We start from the raw sequence: 18,351 nt of genomic DNA on the forward strand, positions 1-18,351 counted from the left end.
CAGAAGACCACATCATGTTTCTGGATGGGAATTAGGGATGTTAGATATCGTGTAATTGAATAGTCGTGTAACCACATAAAATATTATCAGTTACATGACTATTTGATAGTCCCGGGGGTGGGGACAACAGCCAATGGGAGCGCAATGGCTGCCAGCCCCACTCTTGGGGAGACCCTGTCATCCTGCGCTTGCCTCCCTATCAGAGATGGGGAACCAGTTTAAAAACCAGCTTCCCTCACAGACCAGCTACCTGCCACCCTGAGCTTCTGCCTCTGATTCTGAGGCAACAGTGCAGGGTAGCAGCAGGCCCGGTTTGTGGGGGTTCCAAATTCTCCACGGACAGGCTGCTCTACACAATGTGGAGCAGCCTCTGTCCATGGGGAGCGCGGATCCCCAGCGAGCAGAGGCTGCTGCCATTAAGCAGCTGATGTCCACAGTGGGCCCCAGGCTGGCCCAAATTCTTAGCAATTTATTTATACTTTTTTTTTTTTTGGAATAAAGGATCCTACTGGGATTTCTTCCAGAACAAACAATAGTGCCATTTCTGTAGCATTAACATAGGGAAACTATTTCATACAAGTTTATTTAACACGTTAAAAAGTGACTAATTTGAACTGCCTCTGAATGGGTTTTGATGCTTAAAGAATCTGTTTTTAAAAGCAGCCTCTTGAAAGTACTTACGTAATATATGGGAAATTAACCCATTTGGTTAAGATTATTGCAGTACTTGGATATGGTATTTTCATTATTTGTTCAAATAAATACATTTCAGGAGGATATTTTTCTCCATTATAATTTCTGGCCTTTAATCCTGCAGCTATCAAAAGAATGCTGTTAGGGGAAGCCCAATGAAAGTTTTGAGACTAACATTTGGCAATTCTGTTTCAACAACGACTGAATACACCATAATAAATGTTCATTGTTCTTAACTGTTTGACACAATTAAAGAAATACATTCTAAGGATTCATCTCTGGTTAGGAACAAGTATTACAAAACATAACATGGCCAACAAATTTAGAGTGGGTAAAACTAACCTCATGCACTTTTTAAAAGTTGACTGTAAGAAGTTGGGAAAGGTTCAGTAAATACACTGATCACTCTCCAAAAGCTGCCTTGTAAAAATAAATAAGGTTACTTCAGTATATGCCCTTAATATACCCAGAATAGTCTTCATCAGTTACAACAAATATTTCCAACATTGCAAACACTGAGGTTATTTGAGGTAACTGCCATGTTTTTAAGCGTAACATCTGCATACCCTTTTCTATTGCAGTACCACTATACTTTCCCTATTAGCTCCCTCTGCAGACAGGAACATGCATAGAAACTTACCAATCCAGGTGCCCTCAATAAGTCTGTGAACCTTCTGAGTAAGTGAGTATTAAGTCTATCTGTTACCCTGTTCTTCTGTACATGGCACTAGCAAGGAAGGTGAAACAGGCCAGAAGTGATTACAATTAAAGCATCAGGAATGCAGATGTATACCCTGCAGCCGGAAGCTCAGAAACCCAAAGCAAATTTTGTGTTGCTCTGGTGTAATGCAACCGTAAGGTCATTTTAGTTTATAAAACTGAGTAATCTTCAATTCCTTTCATCTCTAATTTAAAAGAAACATAGGAAGATAAATGGAAACAGCCAGAGAAAGTGAAATTATAGGAAATAGAAGAAGGAAAAAGAATAAGTATGATGGTCATTGAATGCCAGTTTTGTCTTTACTGTAAACTAGCCAGTCATCTGGGAAAGTAAAAGGATAAGGAAAGGCTGACCTGAATTTCTCTGACTAAAGAGTTTCAGATTCTAACCAGACTGCCTTCCTTTGCAGTCTGCAAGCCAACAGACTGTTGGCATTGTTTGTTAAACACAGCATCTAAGGTGCTCAAGAGATTTTATTTCTATGCACATCTGTGCTGTTCACAGAAAGTCCACCCAGAAAGCTAAAACAATACTTTTAAACAACACTTTGGAACTGCTATAAAGCGAATTATTTCTAATGCATATGGATTGCATCTTAAGAGAATAGGAGACAAATAAATGTGTTCTGAAGGAGATACAATCTTGTGGAGTGTGCCCCCGAAACTTTGTCTCCTGTCTCTTAACTTGTCTGATGCATCAGCATAAATTTTTCATGTTGCTCGGATTCACTTGACTCTGTTTATGAAGCAATTTTTCAGTGCTTTGTCATCTTTTGCATTCTAGTCATTATCCATAGAAGAGAGAAACATTTCTGTCATATATAGGAATGTAAGTTTTAAAATTTCCTTAATTAATTTTAATTTGGTAGCCTTCCCTGATGTGAAGACATTCCTCTTTTCTCATCTATTTAGCTAGATTTTCCCAAACCACACCTCTACATCCATTATGAGACATAATGGTGTTGCAAGGAAGTATAACATGATGAGACGTCTCCACAGCAGAATATTTGCACAAGAAGGGAAATGTAAATTCATAGTGAACTTCTAAATTTGACTTAATTGTACAGCAGAAAATCATGTTTCAATTCAAATTGCTCACAAGATAAAATAGTAAATCGGGGATATTTAATCAAATATTATTTGAACAAGATGGACTGTGAATGTGATGAAGAATTTTAAGAGAAAAGATGTTCTAATCTATTCAAGACACTGGATTGGGAAAGTTGGGTTGTAATCCTAACTTTTGCAGAAACGATCATAGGGAATTTTGCAGTTACCCAGCCTTGTCAGAGCTCTTAGGTGATTTGGGGCAAGACTGAATTATAACGCAGTGGTTCACAAGTAGTGGTACGCATTCCCACATGTGTATTTACAGGTCTTCCAGGTGTATGTTAATCAAGGATGTTAAACCGTGGTTATCTGGCTTATCATGTACTGGCAGTCCCTGAGTTACGCGGATCCGACTTATGTCGGATCCGCAGTTACGAACGGGGCCCTCTCCCTGGTCTCCAGCAGATCAGGGAGAGGAAGCAAAGGGGCGGAGCACGCGGGCAGCGGACAGCCCAGACACGTCTGGGCTGTCCGCTGCCCTCGGGCTCCGCGGCTTTGCTCTGCTTTGCTCCCCGTCTCCCTGGTCTGCAGACCAGGAGGACAGGGAGCAAAGCGGCAGGACAAGCGAGCAGCGGACAGCCCAGACGCGTCTGGGCTGTCCCGCTGCCCCCGTGCTCCTCGGCTTTGCTCCGGACACCTGTGGTACAGCAGCTGGGGCGCTGCCGGTTGGTCCCGTAGCGCCACTCTGGGCGCTACTGGACCAACCCGGCAGCACCCCAGCTGCTCTGCCCCAGGCGTCCTGATTCAGCCACTGCTGGTCAGTTTCAGCAGCGGCTGAATCAGGACGCCTGGGGCAGAGCAGCTTGAGTGCTTCTGGGTTGGTCCAGTAGCGCCGAGGAGCGGCGGTGCTACTGGACCAACCCAGCAGCACCCCAGCTGCTCTGCCCCAGGCGTCCCCAAGTCATTCGCTGCTGAAACTGACCAGTGGCTGACTACAAGAAGCCCCTGCCCCGGGCTTCCTGGAATCAGCCGCTGATCAGTTTTAGCAGCAGCTGACTTGGGGATGCCTGGGGTTCTTAAGTTGAATCTGTATGTAAGTCAGAACTGGCATCCAGATTCAGCCGCTGTTGAAACTGATCAGTTTCAGCAGCGGCTGAATCTGGACGCCAGTTCCGACTTACATACAGATTCAACTTAAGAACAAACCTACAGTCCCTATCTTGTACGTAACCCGGGGACTGCCTGTAGTCAGTACAATTTTATCAACACAATTAGTCAATAAGGGGCCACTCTGAAGAGCTGAAGTGGGGGTAGCTCTCGGGGCTAGCTGGAGCCAGGACCGAGCAGTCTTTCCTCACGCCAGCTCCGGGAGCCACCTGCTCTGCATTTTAAATGTAGTAAGAGTTCTTACTACATTTAAAAAGCAGAGGCGCAGCGTCCCAGACCAACACAAGATGGGACTGTTTGGTCTTGGCTTGGGCTGAGTCCAGCAGCCACTATTCATGACGGCCAGGACTGCCCAGGGCCAAAGCAGTCCCTGACCACAGCCAGCCCCAGCTGCTGTGAACAGGGGCTGCTTGACGGCAGCAGCCCTGTCTAAAAAAGGCTGAGTTCCCCACTGGGACCCCTGCATACAGCAGCTGCTTCTGGAGCAGTCTCTACCCATTGCAAGCCTTGGCCCACCGCAGGCAGAGGCTGCTTTGCAGCAGCTTCCCCTCTCCTCCTTCTCCCCTGCCCCCTGCACAGGCTCCTGTCCCCCCCACCCCCCCCTGCTTCCTCTGAGAGGCAGCAAGAGCTGGGAAAGAAAGTGAGTAGTTGAGTATTCCACTCAATCTGAGTAACTGACTACTTGCTAACATCCCTTACATTAACTCCACTATATATTTGCCCAATTGTACAACCGACTACATAAAAAGCAGTAGTGAAGTACAAACTAAATTGCATACAATGACTTCTTTATACTGTTCTTTAAACTGAAATGTACGCTGAAATGTAAGGATAATACATTTATATTCAAATTAATTTATTTTAAAATTATTTAGTAACAATGAAAATAAGCATTTTTCAAGTAATAGTATGCAATGCCATTTTTTAATTATTATTATGTCTGATTTTGCAAGCTAGTATTTTTTAAGTGAGGTGAAACTTTTGGGGAAAACAAGATAAATCAGACTTCTGGAAGGGATACAGGAGTCTGGAAAGGTTGAGAGTCACTGTTCTAGTGCATGTGCGCACAAAGGCAGAATTAATGTGACAACTTGTGACAACTTTTCCCCTGGTATTTCTTTACTTTTGAGTTCTTGACTCTACAAACTTGAAGTTCTTTTGATGTCCTGTTTTTGTATGTAATTATGTAGGTTTTCAAGGCATTCCTCCAACACTGCACTAACTTTTGGAGATGAAATACTTAAAGTGAGTGTTTGTTAGCAGGACAACTCCAGAATGGCAAAATGTCTGGCAGTCTCAGACACTTCTCATCATTTTAGTCTGACACATGCCAATGGGGTAGCAGCACATAAGCATCCTTGAAGAAGGAGCTATGATGTGATCCAACTTTACAAAAGGCATATTTGAACATGACAGTCTTTCCATGGCTCTGCAAACCACTGACATCCAAAGGTTTTGTTGGCTGCCTTCCCTGCAGCTGCAAGAGGCAAGATTGTCTTTCCTTCTTGGACCACTGAAAGGAAATCCCACTGCATGAGGCCAGGGATCAGTATATTTCATCTCATGGAGAGTAGACTCAAAAATTGGGATTAAAAGATTTATACTGTGAATCTACCCCATTATGAGATAATGAATTTGTTTGGAGCATCTCTCAGGTAATATGAAACTGATTCTACTATACTCTACAGTAGGAGCATCTCTGGAGTGTCACATAAGTGCGCTCTTTGTGACTGACTGAACAACACAGGAGAAAGTTTTCATTTGAACATCATGGATTGTTGTTACGAGACAGAGTGAATCACCCTAATAAAGAAAGAGAATTCTTCCACACTTCTGTTACTTTATAAGAGCTTAAAATCTAATAATCAGACTGCTCATTTATGGAAACAAATAGCATTTCTGCTTGACCAGAACTATGTAACAAATATCTCTCTTTGTATCCCCAGAGAAAACAACCCAGGAACCAATGTACAATGTGTCCAATACAACAAAAATAATCCTCTGAAAAGATAACTGCAAGGGTCAGAAACTGATGTACATTTGCAAAGGGGAACCCTTTCAAAAGCCAGTTAAACAACATGAACCTGGCATTTCCACCTGCAGCTTCAATGCGAATGACAAGTGCAACTGTGTCTTTTACTTTATTACAAGTCCAGAGATTACATCCTATGAGTGTAGCAAGAAAAATGACTCTGAGTTTTGCCAGAACTTTAAACACTATCATGGTTATCATCCTATCAAAATGAGCAGAAAGTTAAATAATACTGTCTGCATAATGTGGATATTGGAAAATCTCCATCCTCCAAAAGCAGACAGTACATACTTGTAAATACTGTTTAGCCTTGGTATGCTAACACACTATGTCTGCTGAGGGTAATTATTTTTTACTATTGTAAGGATACAAAAGTTCTAGTGTCAACTTACACAGAAGGGGTGGATTCTGTGTGTGCATGTATGTTCAGGAACTAATGGCTTAAAAATCTATTTGTAGCTAGCTGTACTTTTATATCAGCAAGGAGAAAACACAATCCATTTGTTGCTTCACTATTATTCTGTAGAAACACACTTGCAAAAATCTCTCTTGAATTCCAGGGTGTTTGAGGGCTCCAAAAAGCAAGACATTTTCAGAGGAAACTTCTAATCAGAAAACTAATAAGATGTCTTTATTTTGGGATAAGCATTGAGTCTTTCTCTCCTCTGAACACCCTTTTTACTCCCCCATCTAAGGTATGTCATACTCCAGAATATCCTCAAGGACGCCACTTTGTGGCACAACATGGCTCTAAACAACTAAATTATAAAAGAGGTACAACTTCTTCTGCAAACGATGCTGAGTGCAGCAGTCTGCAGATATAAAATGTAACTACAAAGCACAGACTGGACTTATATAGGCATTTCTACAAAGCGGAGGGCTGTACATGCAGCACATGAACTAGTAAAGTGAAGTGCTGCTTTAGTGCCAAGATGCTAAAAAGTACTTCATAATCTAGATTTAGAAATGGTATTTTAATCTCACACATCATCTTTCTTCTTGCAGCAATAAAATACTCACAAATGCCAATATTACACAAATCTAATTAACAAGGGAAAAGAAAGGGTCTCTTCCAATTTTGCAAGATTACTTCTAAACTCCAGCAGAGGGAATATTTAAACAAATATTCACATGACCTGGGTTTTTTTTTCATGTGGAGTGCATAGTTTTGAAATACAGTCTCTTATTAAATCCCATTTTTCTCTTGAAAGAATGCATACTGTAGAGGTGAAGTACAACACTAATAAGGATGGATATAATTGAAAAGCATAGAACATTTATTCCAAAACAGGAATGAAATCCCCTGCCAACAACTTGGGGTACACTCAACCCCATTTCCTTGACGATCTTACCACAAACTTACACAATATTATCTAAACCATCATACAAGCACTAGAATTAGTTCTCCTTGTTGCAAGGCAATTCTTACTGGATTCACAAGCTACAATGGATATGTTCATGTCTTTGCTTCAGTTTAGTTTAAGGGTTTTACACAACTCTCTCTTGTACCTGGATTTTGCCCTGCAGGCTGCTCTTCTCTTACATTTATCTTTCAGATGTCTTTAATCCTTCCTTACATTCTGAAAGCAAATTTGTATTGCAAAAACAGACATTTTCCAAAAAAACACAAAGTTTTCATAGCTACTTGCCTCTTGGCAATTTCTGAGCATTTCCCAGGTTTAGTGCAATATGTCCACAGAAAAGAAGAAAGACCAGTCTTGATATCATGGTTATAAACCCAAACTTGCACCGTGAATGATGCTGATGGGTAGCACAGAACAAGGTACTGCAGCTGCAGTTAAGTGAACTGTTCTTTCAGTGGCAGAAGCAGCAAACTTTGACAGCAGCTTAGTTTACAGTGGGAGGGGAGAAGATGACATCACACCCTCCTACCGGAAAAGGAAAATTAGCATTAAAATGATATTATCAGACTCCAACTGCAATAGACTTCTGGTTTTTGTTATAGGTTCTTTCAGCCTCTCAGGCATACAATAGATCAACATGTAATCACTTATATTTCAGGCAAAGAAATCACACAGATGTCAAAATTCCATTAAAACTGCCCTGGAAAGCTAGACTGGGAGACATATTATTACACTGCTTTGTCCAAAAAGGTGGAACTGCAAATGTAAAATTAAAGTTCTACATTATCCAGAAAATTATATTATCTTATGGATTTCAACATTTTTGACCTTAAGATCTTTAATAATTTAGCATGATTTTGGGACAGATCCTGCTGTCACTTTTGATCCGAATAAATATGGACTTAATTGAGCAGAATTTGACATCCAGTATTTATAAAGGATCTGTCTGTAAGACTAAATGCCACTGCCCATTTGTTTATTTTACTTTGTCCGCTATAAAAACATTTTACATTTTTGCTTTAATGCAAGCTTGAGAGTTACAAGCAAGCTGCAAAGCTGAAGCTAAGAGGAAGCTAAATTCCTGTGGGAGAGGAGATAAAACAGTAGGTAAAGGCCAAATTCTGCTATAATTTATGCCAGTGAAAATCAGAAGTTAACTCCATGGAAATCAGTGGATTTATTACAGTTTTAAACAGGTATAAATAAGAGCAGAATTTGCTCTAATCGTTAACAAATTGGATAGGGGGTAGGGGTGAGGGCTGAGGGAGGATTTCAAAAAGGAGATTTCAGAAACGAGGAATCTAACAAAAAAGGCCCTAAGGTCAAACAAAAGGAAATTAAAATTCTCAATTTCTCCCTGGAGGCTACTTTAGCATCCCATAAATGATTTCCTAATCTGGATGTTTACTTTAAAGCCTAGTGAGGTCCATTCGTTTTTAACCTGACATGAGGAACTCTTTCCTCAGTCCCATCACACTACAGTTCAGATAAAGTAGCAAACTGGAAGTTACTATTACAGATAGAGCCAAACTAAAATACCTGGATGCAAACACTCTCACACTGTGCACTTCGGGAAAATTCAGATCCTGGAGGCTGGAGCATCTTTCAGAAGAAGTATGAACATTAAGAACAGATGCCTGCAGCAGATGAAATGTGGGTGAGACACAACGGTGATACACGTTGGCTTCAGAGTTGTGGACTGGGCATTTCTCAACACCGGTTGGTAAAATAATCCACAAAAGAGCAGCACTGATACCACTCCTATATGCAGCCGCTCATCTGATTACTGGAATAAAGTATACAAATGTTGTTTTGAGGGATTAAACATGAAAGGGGGAAAACCGTATTGTTAATAGCAGAGAATTCTTGAAACTTCAATCCAGATCTTTAGTTGTAGTAATGCACTGTAAGCAGAGAAAACAGAACCGGATGCTCAGCAGTATCTTGCCTTTTACTTTTTTAAATCTAAATATATAATTATGGGAAAATCCTCTCTGAAACACATTCTAATTTAAACTGTTATAAAAGGGGACCAAAGGCCTTTTAGGTGATGGTTAGTATCTTAAGGGAAGCTACTACTAATATTAAATTTTGCAATGTGCTCTCTATAATGCTGCAGAAACAGGGGTAGACAGCATCAATTTGCCTTGCAGTCTGTCCTCCTTTTCACACTCATGACACTCCACTGGCCAATTGTAGTGATTTATTATAAGGAAAACCAATATTAAAACATTATATACTGTAATTATCTAATGCAATGTGTTTTATCCTTTCACAGAAAAAATAATTATATTCTTGCTCTTCATTTAATCTTCTGCTCCTCACATGCTTCTCTGCTGCCAACTCCTCTTCCCCTACTCCTCAATCCCTGCACATTTCTCCATCACTTGGTTCCCTTCTCTTTTGTACCTGCTGCTCAGCTATCTGGACTTCTTCTTGGCCATACTGCCTTCTCCCTCTGATCATTCCTGCAGCTAGTCACTCTGATTAGCTGGCTCCTGTTTCATTTCCTCCTTGTCTTCTGTAGAAGTGCTTATAATAGATGCTGTTACAGTTTAGTAACTACATGCAAGTGTCTAAAAGGAGGCCAAGTAGGTATAACATACATGCTGTGGATCACAAGGTAAAAAGATACACTCACTTAGGTTTTCTCTGACATACTACAGTTCCTCTGATACGGTCCTGTGTGTCTAAGCTGTCCATTCTAGGGATGTAAAATCCCAGTTAATCAGTTAGCTTAAACAGTAAAATCAGTTAGTTGAAGCATTAGGTTTAACTAATGTTAAACTGGATAACCGACTAATGCAGGATCTGGATTGGGAACCACTCCAGCCAAGCACGAGCAGCCCCCTATCCCATGGAGCTGGGGAGCTACATGCTCCCGGTTCCTAGTCCCTGCCTGAGCAGCTACTGTCTGCAATGGGCCCAGACTCCCCGTGGACAAATCTGCTCTTTGGGGTATCTGAGCTCTCTGCAGACTATTGCAGGCCCCCTGTGGGGCTGGAGCAGTCCCTTGCCTGGGGAAGGTGGAGAGCTGCTTAAGTCCCCGCCAGTTACTGGTTAACCAGAAGCGGTAAACATTACCCATTTAGCATATACTTTGTATGATTTTGTATCTTCCTTTTGCAGGAAACATTTTTGTCACCAAAACACCCTCTGCCTTTCCCTTTCTTTCACACAAATCTGTACATGTTATTGGCCACTGTTTACAGCAGTGATGGGAAGTTAAACATGCAGCTCTGTGTTCTGCAGACAACATGTATCTCTATGGCTATATATTTCAGCAGAATCAGCACGATTCAATTCACAGAAATAAAAGAACTGGACTATCTATCAATTCATGTGGAACAATAATGAAACTAAAGTGCCTTAGATTTGCTTTCAACTCCACAAACTACATGCTTCATCTTACTAACATACGAGAAGCAAGAAGGTTAAGGTAAGATTTGGCATTCGGATACCATTAGACAGTGCATTAAAAAGGTAGGATAAGTATTCCACATGAGAAAAGTCAAACTCATATTATGAGTTAACTGAAGATCCCCTAACTCCCAGTCTAAAGCCCTAGACGGAGTTGACAATTAAGTACTTAAAAGTTCACTTACTTACATAAGTAATGGGCAATCTGGGAAGCATTAAACTTTTTTAAATGTACATAAAGATTATTGTTGAGAGTTAGGCTAAAGTTCAAGATGGTTTTCATATTATCTAAACCAGGTATGGCCAACCTTAGCCTGAAAAGGAGCCGCAGTGTACCAACAGACATTGCCAAAGAGCTATAGTAATTTGTCAGTTCCCTTCAGGTGCCTCCTTTCCTGTCTCTAGTATTTTTTGCCCACCATCAGCCCCATTGATTACTGCCTCCTCTTCCTTCCCCGCGCCTCCTGCCCACTGCAATCAGCTCTTTTCATGGCACTCAGGAGGCTCTGTGGGGGAGGGAAGGAATGAGAGTGCAATATTCTTGGAGGAGAAGGTGGAGCCAGGAGTTGAGCTTTGGAAAACTGGCACCTGTAGCTGCAGCCCCAGAGTCAGTGCCAGAGCAAGGGACCACCCCTGATCTAAACTAATTTATCCATCATCCTTCAATATTCCAGCAAACCATATTCTAGCAGCTGACTCAGCTCTTCATTATTCTGAGTTAGATAAAAGGGAGTAATTCGATATAGAATTATAGAAGTCTACAACTAAAATAGACCTTAAGAGGTCATGTCCAGTCCCCTTCATTCATGGTAGGGCCAAGCACCATCTAGATCAGGGGTTGGCAACATACAGCATGCGCGCCATAAGTGGCACGCAAGATTATTTTCAGTGGCATGCGCAATGAACAGATTCCCCTCATTCTTCCCCCTCCACACACACAACAGGGAACCCATGCTGGTGATCCAGCATTTCGTCGCCCCGCAAGATTGGAGCCTGCGCCAGCTTCCTGCGGGGGTGGAGGGGAAGCCCCAAGGCTCTTTGCCAGATCCAGCTTGTGGGGAAGTGCATGCGCACTGCTCCTCCCCTCCCCACAAGAAAAACCAGAGAGGAGCCCATGGCAGGAGACCAAGCGGGGCACGTAGTGGAGAGAGCCGCTCCTCCCCCGCTGCTCAGGAGAGCGTGGACCAGGGAAGGAGGGTTAAACCTTGGCACGCCACTTCAGAAAAGTTGCCGATCCCTCATCTAGATCATCCCTGGCAGATGTCTGTCTAACCAGCTTTTAAAAATCTCCAGTGATGGAGATTCCACAACCTCCCTTGGCAATTTATTCCAGTGTTTAACCACCCTGACAGTTAGAAAGTTTTTCCTAGTGTCCAAACTAAGCCTCCCTTGCCGCAATTTAAGCCCATCGCTTCTTGTCCTATCATCGAAGATTAAGGAAAATAATTTTTCTCTTCCTCTTCTTTGTAACAGCCTTTTAAGTATGTGAAAGCTGTTATGTCCCCTCTCAGTCTTCTTTTTCCAGACTAAACAAACTCAATTCTTTCAGTCTTGCGCCATAGGTCTAGACCTATGATCTAGACCTTTAATCATTTTTGTTGCTCTTCTCTGGACCTTCTCTAATTGTGCCACATATTGCACCACGTCTTTCCAGAACTGGACACAATACTCCAGTTGAGGCCTAACCCACATAATTACGTACTTATGTACAGTTGTTTCATAATGTTTGAGGCAGGAAGGGGGGGTTGTAAATGGATATATAAAATGAGATTCTGTCTTTTCTGTGTCAATGTTGACAATCTCTTGATATTTTCTAAGAGTAGGGCTTTCTTCCCATTTCTTTGCTAGAATTTTTCTTCCCTTAAGAAGGCAGTATACCAATTGGCTTCTGCTGTCTCCCCCAAGATGGCTGCACTTCAGTGGTGCTATGTCTGTTTGTACAGAGCCTTGGGAACTGTTGGGATAAAATGCACTATATAAATGTTAATTATAATCATCTTTCTCTTGTGAGTGACTCAGTTATTGGACTACTTATCTTTCTTGTAAATCTGTCACAGGATCTTCTGAAAGCCTTCAGGAAAAGAGAAATGCCAAAAAAGCACTGAATCAGATGTAGTACTAAAAAAAACCAACCCCTTAATCCACTCCTTCTGTGAGCTTTTCATAATTCTCCTCTCCCCCTTTACTTATTTTTAAGTCTTCATCTACACTGGCTCTTGAAAACAAAACTTTTGTCATTCATAGGCGCTTAATAAAGCCTCCTTTCCCCTCCCCCCCACACCTAACAAAAGGTTTGCTATGGTAAATCGCAGTGTGAACAGCTCTTTGTCAGCAGGCATGCTCTCCTGAAGACAATGCAAAGCTGCTCATAGGGGGTGGAAGTATTTTGTTGGCAAAAAGTATATATAGCTAATAATCTGCTATTGCTATAACATTTTTTCATCCACATCTACCACTTTATTCAATGAACTTCCGCTACAGTGCATTCCATAGGCTGACTACATGCTGAGTGAGAGACATTTCCTTTTGAAGAGCACTAATTAGCAGCATGCTCATACCATTCCATGGTACAGCAATATGGGATTGCACTGAAATGATTTTTGAAGTTCCCAAAATACTGTGTATATTTTGTTGGAGGGCTCAGTCTCTGCAGGCTTCTCCTTCACTGCTGAATCATTACAGTGACAAACAAACCACTTTTCATTCAGCTCTTAAGGGTCAAGCTGATAAGGCATGCAATTATCTTGAACATGTATAATAAGTCCTGAACATTGTTATAGGGGTGACCAGTGCCTGAGATGAAGGCTGGTTTCCTCCTGGTATTTCAGATAATTAGTTGAAGGAGAATGACAAAGTCACTCCTCATAAGTTCCTTCAGGGTCTGTACTGCAGAACTCCTTCCAAGCACACATCCTCTCCAGAACTCTTTCCATCAAACTGCTTATTGACTTTCAGCAAACTTAGCTGATTTAGTGATTATACAGAATTGAGGAATAGGCAGGAGCAAGGAGCATAGAGTACAAAGCATTGAGTCTACAGAAGCAACTTCAGATATGATGTCTGGCATTTATTGCCACACAAAGAAAGGATACAACACTTCTGCTTTATGTTTGATGGTAGATTGCAACATGGCAGGTAATAATGAGGGGGTTTTATGTTGCAAAGAAGAAGGGATGCCTGTCTTTAGTTTATAGCAGCAGCAACACCACACTTCAATGATGGATCTCTAATGATTGATAACTCTGGGTATGTCTACACTACAGCATTATTTCAAAATAACATGTCGAGACACAAAATGCAATTCAAAATAGTATTTTGCTATTTCGAAATAGCACGTCCACACTGATTGGATGCTGAATCGCATTTAAGGCCAGCCAGAACTGGTTCTGGCAGGGCATCAGGTCAGGAGTTACCTTGTGTGGCTGCTGCCTGAGGCTATCTGAGGCCTGTGCTTAAAGGGACCCTCCCCCCTCCCCGGACAGCCAGTTCTCAGGTTTCCCTGCTTGCTTGCTTACCTCACTGAGGGACAGCAAAGCATATTTTCTCTACATGCACTGGTTGCCCTCACTCAGGACACCACAGCACTCTGCAGCATGGAACCGGGGCCGCCCCGGGCACTCTGGTGCTTCTGGATATGTTGCTGTGAGCCTGGCAGCGCAATCTGCAGGCAGTAACAGTCTCCCTGGTGTGCCCCACTGGGGCTTGTGCCTCATTCCTCCCTCACATCCTTCCACTTACCCCTTCCTAACCCCCCTTCCTGCTGTACAATAAAAGACATGTGTTCATTACAACAAAGTCTCTTAATTGAACAAAACTGGGGTTGGGGGGAGGAATAAAACTGAGGTGAGACTAGGGAAAGAAGGTGGGAGAGGGGACGAAGGAGGGTGGGAGAGGGGAGAAGGAAACCTGGAAGGAGGGAGCTGGCAGGGGGAGGCAAGGGGAGGAAGGGGGAGGAGAAGCTCAGGGTTGGGGGTCTCGCCAGCCCAACTGTCTCCCAGAACCGTGGGTGCGGGAGCCGTGGCATCCCTGGTCATGTAGGGAGGGTGGGGAGAAAGTAGTGGGAGGGGGAGAAGGAGTGGGAGGAGGAGCGGTAGCTGGGGAGGCAGCAGGGGCTGGAGAGGCAGCAGGCAGCACACTCTGCACCATAGTCTACAGGTGCTTGCAGACGGCACAGCCCTGGACAAGCTGCTCCCACCGGAGCTGCAGATCTTCCTGCACCCAGTAGTTGAGGGTGCAGTGCAGGGCTCGCAGTGCCCCCAGGTGCTCCTGCTGGTACCTCTCCACTGCACGGGTGGGGCTGCGGAGTCCTCGGGTGCGGGATGATGTCCCAGGAGGTGTGATGCGCCCTGCACTTGCAGCTGCTGCAGCTGTGGAGAAACAAGAGAAGTGGTCAGTTATCCTTGGGGACACAGTGGGTGAAGCCCAGTTCCCCTCTGCAAGGCAAGGACGACAGTTCTCCACACCATCAGAGCCGATGTGCTTGCACAGAGGCCAAGTTCAGGATGTCCTGCTATCGCAGGGTGTGGGAGCTGCCCCAGGACTGCATCCATGCCCCAGTGCAGTATATAGTGTGGGGGGAGAGGCGGGGAGGGGAGGAGATGTCCCCTGCCTCTGTGTAGAGGGGGCTTGTGGAGGGAAGGCGTCCTGCTGTGTCCCACCCCGGAGTCAGGAGCATGTCATGTCTCTTCACACACGCATGTGGCTAACAGGCCAAGGCCCCTGTGTGGCAGCCAGCTGGGGTCATGTGCCCAGGGGTGGCATGGCACATGCTCGCACGTGCAGAGGTTGCTGAGTGATCCGTGGTCGGCAAGGCCCATGTGTGCGGTTCCTGGTCTCCCTCTCCCGCATAAGGGAACAGTGATGGCACTTACATGTTGTTGCCTCTCCAGATGACACTGGCAACAGATCCGCTGGGACGGCTCAGGGGTCGTGGCTGCACGGCGCACTCCAACCAGGCTCCTGAGGCTCCTGGCCCTCCTCCTCCTCCGTGCTCTGGTCAGGGCCCTCTGCCCCAGGGTCGATGACCACCTCAGGAGCACAGACCATCCCACCCCCCAGGATGCGGTCCAGGGCGTCAAAATAGGGGCAGCTCTCTGGGTCTGTCCCTGGTTGGGAGTTGCCCCCTGTGGCCCTGGCATAGGCCTGCCGCAGCTCCTTAATTTTCATCCAAACCTGCTCCTGGGTTCAGATGTGGCCTTTGGTGGCCACGCTGGCAGCCATCCACCTATAGACGGCCACGTTCCTCTGTCTAGTGCAGAGATCATGGATGTTGGAGGATTCCCCCCAAACCTCAATCAGATCCATGATTTCCGCACTGGATCTGGAAGGCGCTCACCTTCTTCAGCCACTGGCAGGCTCCTGGGAGCTCGGGGACTGGGCCCGAAGAGCGGTGGAGGGCTGGCTGGCACTGGCTGCCTGGCTCATGCTGGGGCCACTGGGTCAGGGGCAGCGAATACTGGCTCTGGGCTGGCAGGCCTGGAGCTGGCACAGACACTGTGGCCAGACTCTATCCCTTTAAGGGCTCTGGGGTGAGGGGGAGGAGAGGAGTTTCCCTGGTTGGGGCCAGAGTGGCCAGCAGGGCACCCTGGGAAGGGCTGGGAGCCCCCTTTCGAAATAGCCCCCATTCCCAGTCTACACTGCGATTATTTCGAAATAGCAATTTCACAATACGCGCTATTCCTCGTGGAATGTGGTTTACCAAATTTGAAATAAGCCCTCCGCTATTTCAAATTAATTTCAAAATAGCGGTTGGCTTGCGTAGGCGCTAGTAGTTATTTTGAAATAATGGCTGTTATTTTGAAATAACTTTGCTGTGTAGACATATCCTCTGATATTTGCCAAGTGATAGATTTCTGCACAATTTTCTGTGATATATTATACCATACTACATAACCAATGTAGTCAAACTTTTCTTCAATTATATTCATAGGTCCTATTCATTATGTAGGAATGGCTTACTTTCCTTTTCTTTCCCATTGCAGCCCAATCTCTGGATTCAAGCACAGTACCAAACAGTTCCTAGTCAAAAATTTTATGAGGCTTAATTCATCTGAACCAGCTAGTTCAATATCACAACTTTCAATTTCTTCGTATTAACAGTGATTTGTAATACATTTTTCTGTGTCTTATTTTTGTAACTCTCTTATTATTTGACTTTTGATTGTTATTATTTCCTAACACCCAACAGTTTTCCCTCACTAAATGTAGCTTTCAAAACTAGTTTAACACTAGAGGGCATTCTCAAGATATTTTTAGTCAGTGCAGACTCTTCTGTTCCCTAATATTCCAAAAGATTATGCACATTCAAGATTACATTGCACTGTCAGCCAAATAAAACCTATTAACCTTCCTAGAATCACAAGCAGGAGAACTGTTAATACCAATGACATCTGTTGCAATAGTTTTTGTGCATAGATCAGTAAGTTGCACAAACAAAATTTTCCCAAAAATTTTACATACACATTTGGTTTTCATTTTGTTCTGAGCATGCTGCAACTCAGAAATTCATTTTTTTCACAAAACGTTGTTTTTGGCCACACACAGATTAAAAACATGTGATGCATAAGATGTCACTTTATGTAAAACACATAAACCACACTTAGATGTTCAGTGTTGCAACGTATTTCATATTTAAATACCTGTTGGGACTCCTGCATGCACCCTTATTAATTCAGTATATCTCTTTAAGATTAGGTTTGGAAGACAAATGGGGAGGGCAAAGAGCCAGTTGGGTCAGAAGTCTACTAATGAAACAGATCCATTCAAAGTCACCAAGTAAGACTGCAACTCAAGTTGATAGTGACTAAAGATAGTTGCCCTCTGATAACTATTCAGTGATGTATGTGGAACGCATCTCAAGTCCAATTTCCAATGAGCAAACATACACACAATGGCAACTAACTGCAATTTTTTTGTTTCAATATGCAGTCTCAAGCACAATCACCAAGGACAGAACTGAAGAAGGGAAGGGAGGCTGAACTGCTCTCTCCTCTCTCCTGATCCTCTGTGTCAGAAAAGAGGCATGCTGATGGGGCAATGTAGAAAAATGTGCATGTGCCTTACATATTTGCTGAATAAACAGAAAAACAGTCTTCAGAGATGTCAGTTCAGCGTCTTTAAATAAAGACATTGTATAGTAAAATTCAAAGCTGACATACATTTCATGATGCCTCACTGAAGTTAGTGGTACTGCACAAAATGTAATCTGGCACCGTCTAGGGATAGCAGGTGCAGGGTTAAACCACAAACATTCTTTGTCCCCCACTCAAAGGTTCTGACACTCAGCCAGGGACAGCACTGAGAGAGGCTGGAGTAAAATTACAAATAAAACATATTGTTCACATTTATCAAGTGCAATGAGGAGCTCTCACAGCAGACGTGGAAAGAAACAGGTTTTGTTGTTGGTTGTTTTTTGTTTTATAAAGAGTGCTTATTCTCTGTAAAGACGTGAGTCTTAACCTAACTAAGGTTCTTCCATAAAGAAAATTATTTCCTTGGCCACGATGACAAGATATGATGAATGTGCACAGGGACAAGAGAGAAGTAATTCATGTATGTTGTCTTCCATTATGAGTCACTTTGGCCTATAAAATATCTTCCACGGAATTCAGATAATGGGCTATAATGGAGAAGAATCAAGATCAGTGGGCTTTAGTAGTTCAAAATGCTATAAATAATTTTGAAGCAGAGCCACCAATCACTACTGTATATACAATATAAGCAGCTGGAACACAATATGAAGTGCCCCCTTTACTTGAATGAGAATAAGATTATGTCCAAAAGTCAAAAGTTACACTATCCCCCAAAAATGCAGTAGATGAAATATTTTTGACTGTAACAGCTCATGACTTTCAGTTTTAATTACCATCGTCTCTTTACTCGAGGGACAAACACAAATGTTTTACA

The 18,351-nt window shown here is 43.3% G+C and overlaps 1 protein-coding gene across 40 annotated transcripts in view; it reads right to left on the reverse strand.

Annotated features, from left to right (window-relative positions):
* ABI3BP (ABI family member 3 binding protein) overlaps nt 1-18,351 on the reverse strand; it is a 320,664-nt gene that overhangs the window by 271,402 nt on the left and 30,911 nt on the right. For 38 of the 40 annotated variants that reach the window (XM_075907515.2, XM_075907462.2, XM_075907414.2 and 35 more), the window contains exon 1: nt 7,312-7,499. The exons of the other annotated variants lie outside the window; for them this stretch is intronic. In XM_075907515.2, coding sequence (XP_075763630.2) covers nt 7,312-7,390 — 79 coding nt within the window. In that variant the 5' untranslated portion in view covers nt 7,391-7,499. Of the gene's footprint in view, nt 1-7,311; nt 7,500-18,351 lie in introns of those variants that run through there. 40 annotated transcript variants of the gene reach the window in all.

The sequence above is a fragment of the Pelodiscus sinensis genome, chromosome 1 (genome assembly GCF_052426305.1).
Source record: "Pelodiscus sinensis isolate ZL-2025 chromosome 1, ASM5242630v1, whole genome shotgun sequence".
In the NCBI taxonomy this organism is placed as follows: Eukaryota; Metazoa; Chordata; order Testudines; family Trionychidae; genus Pelodiscus; species Pelodiscus sinensis.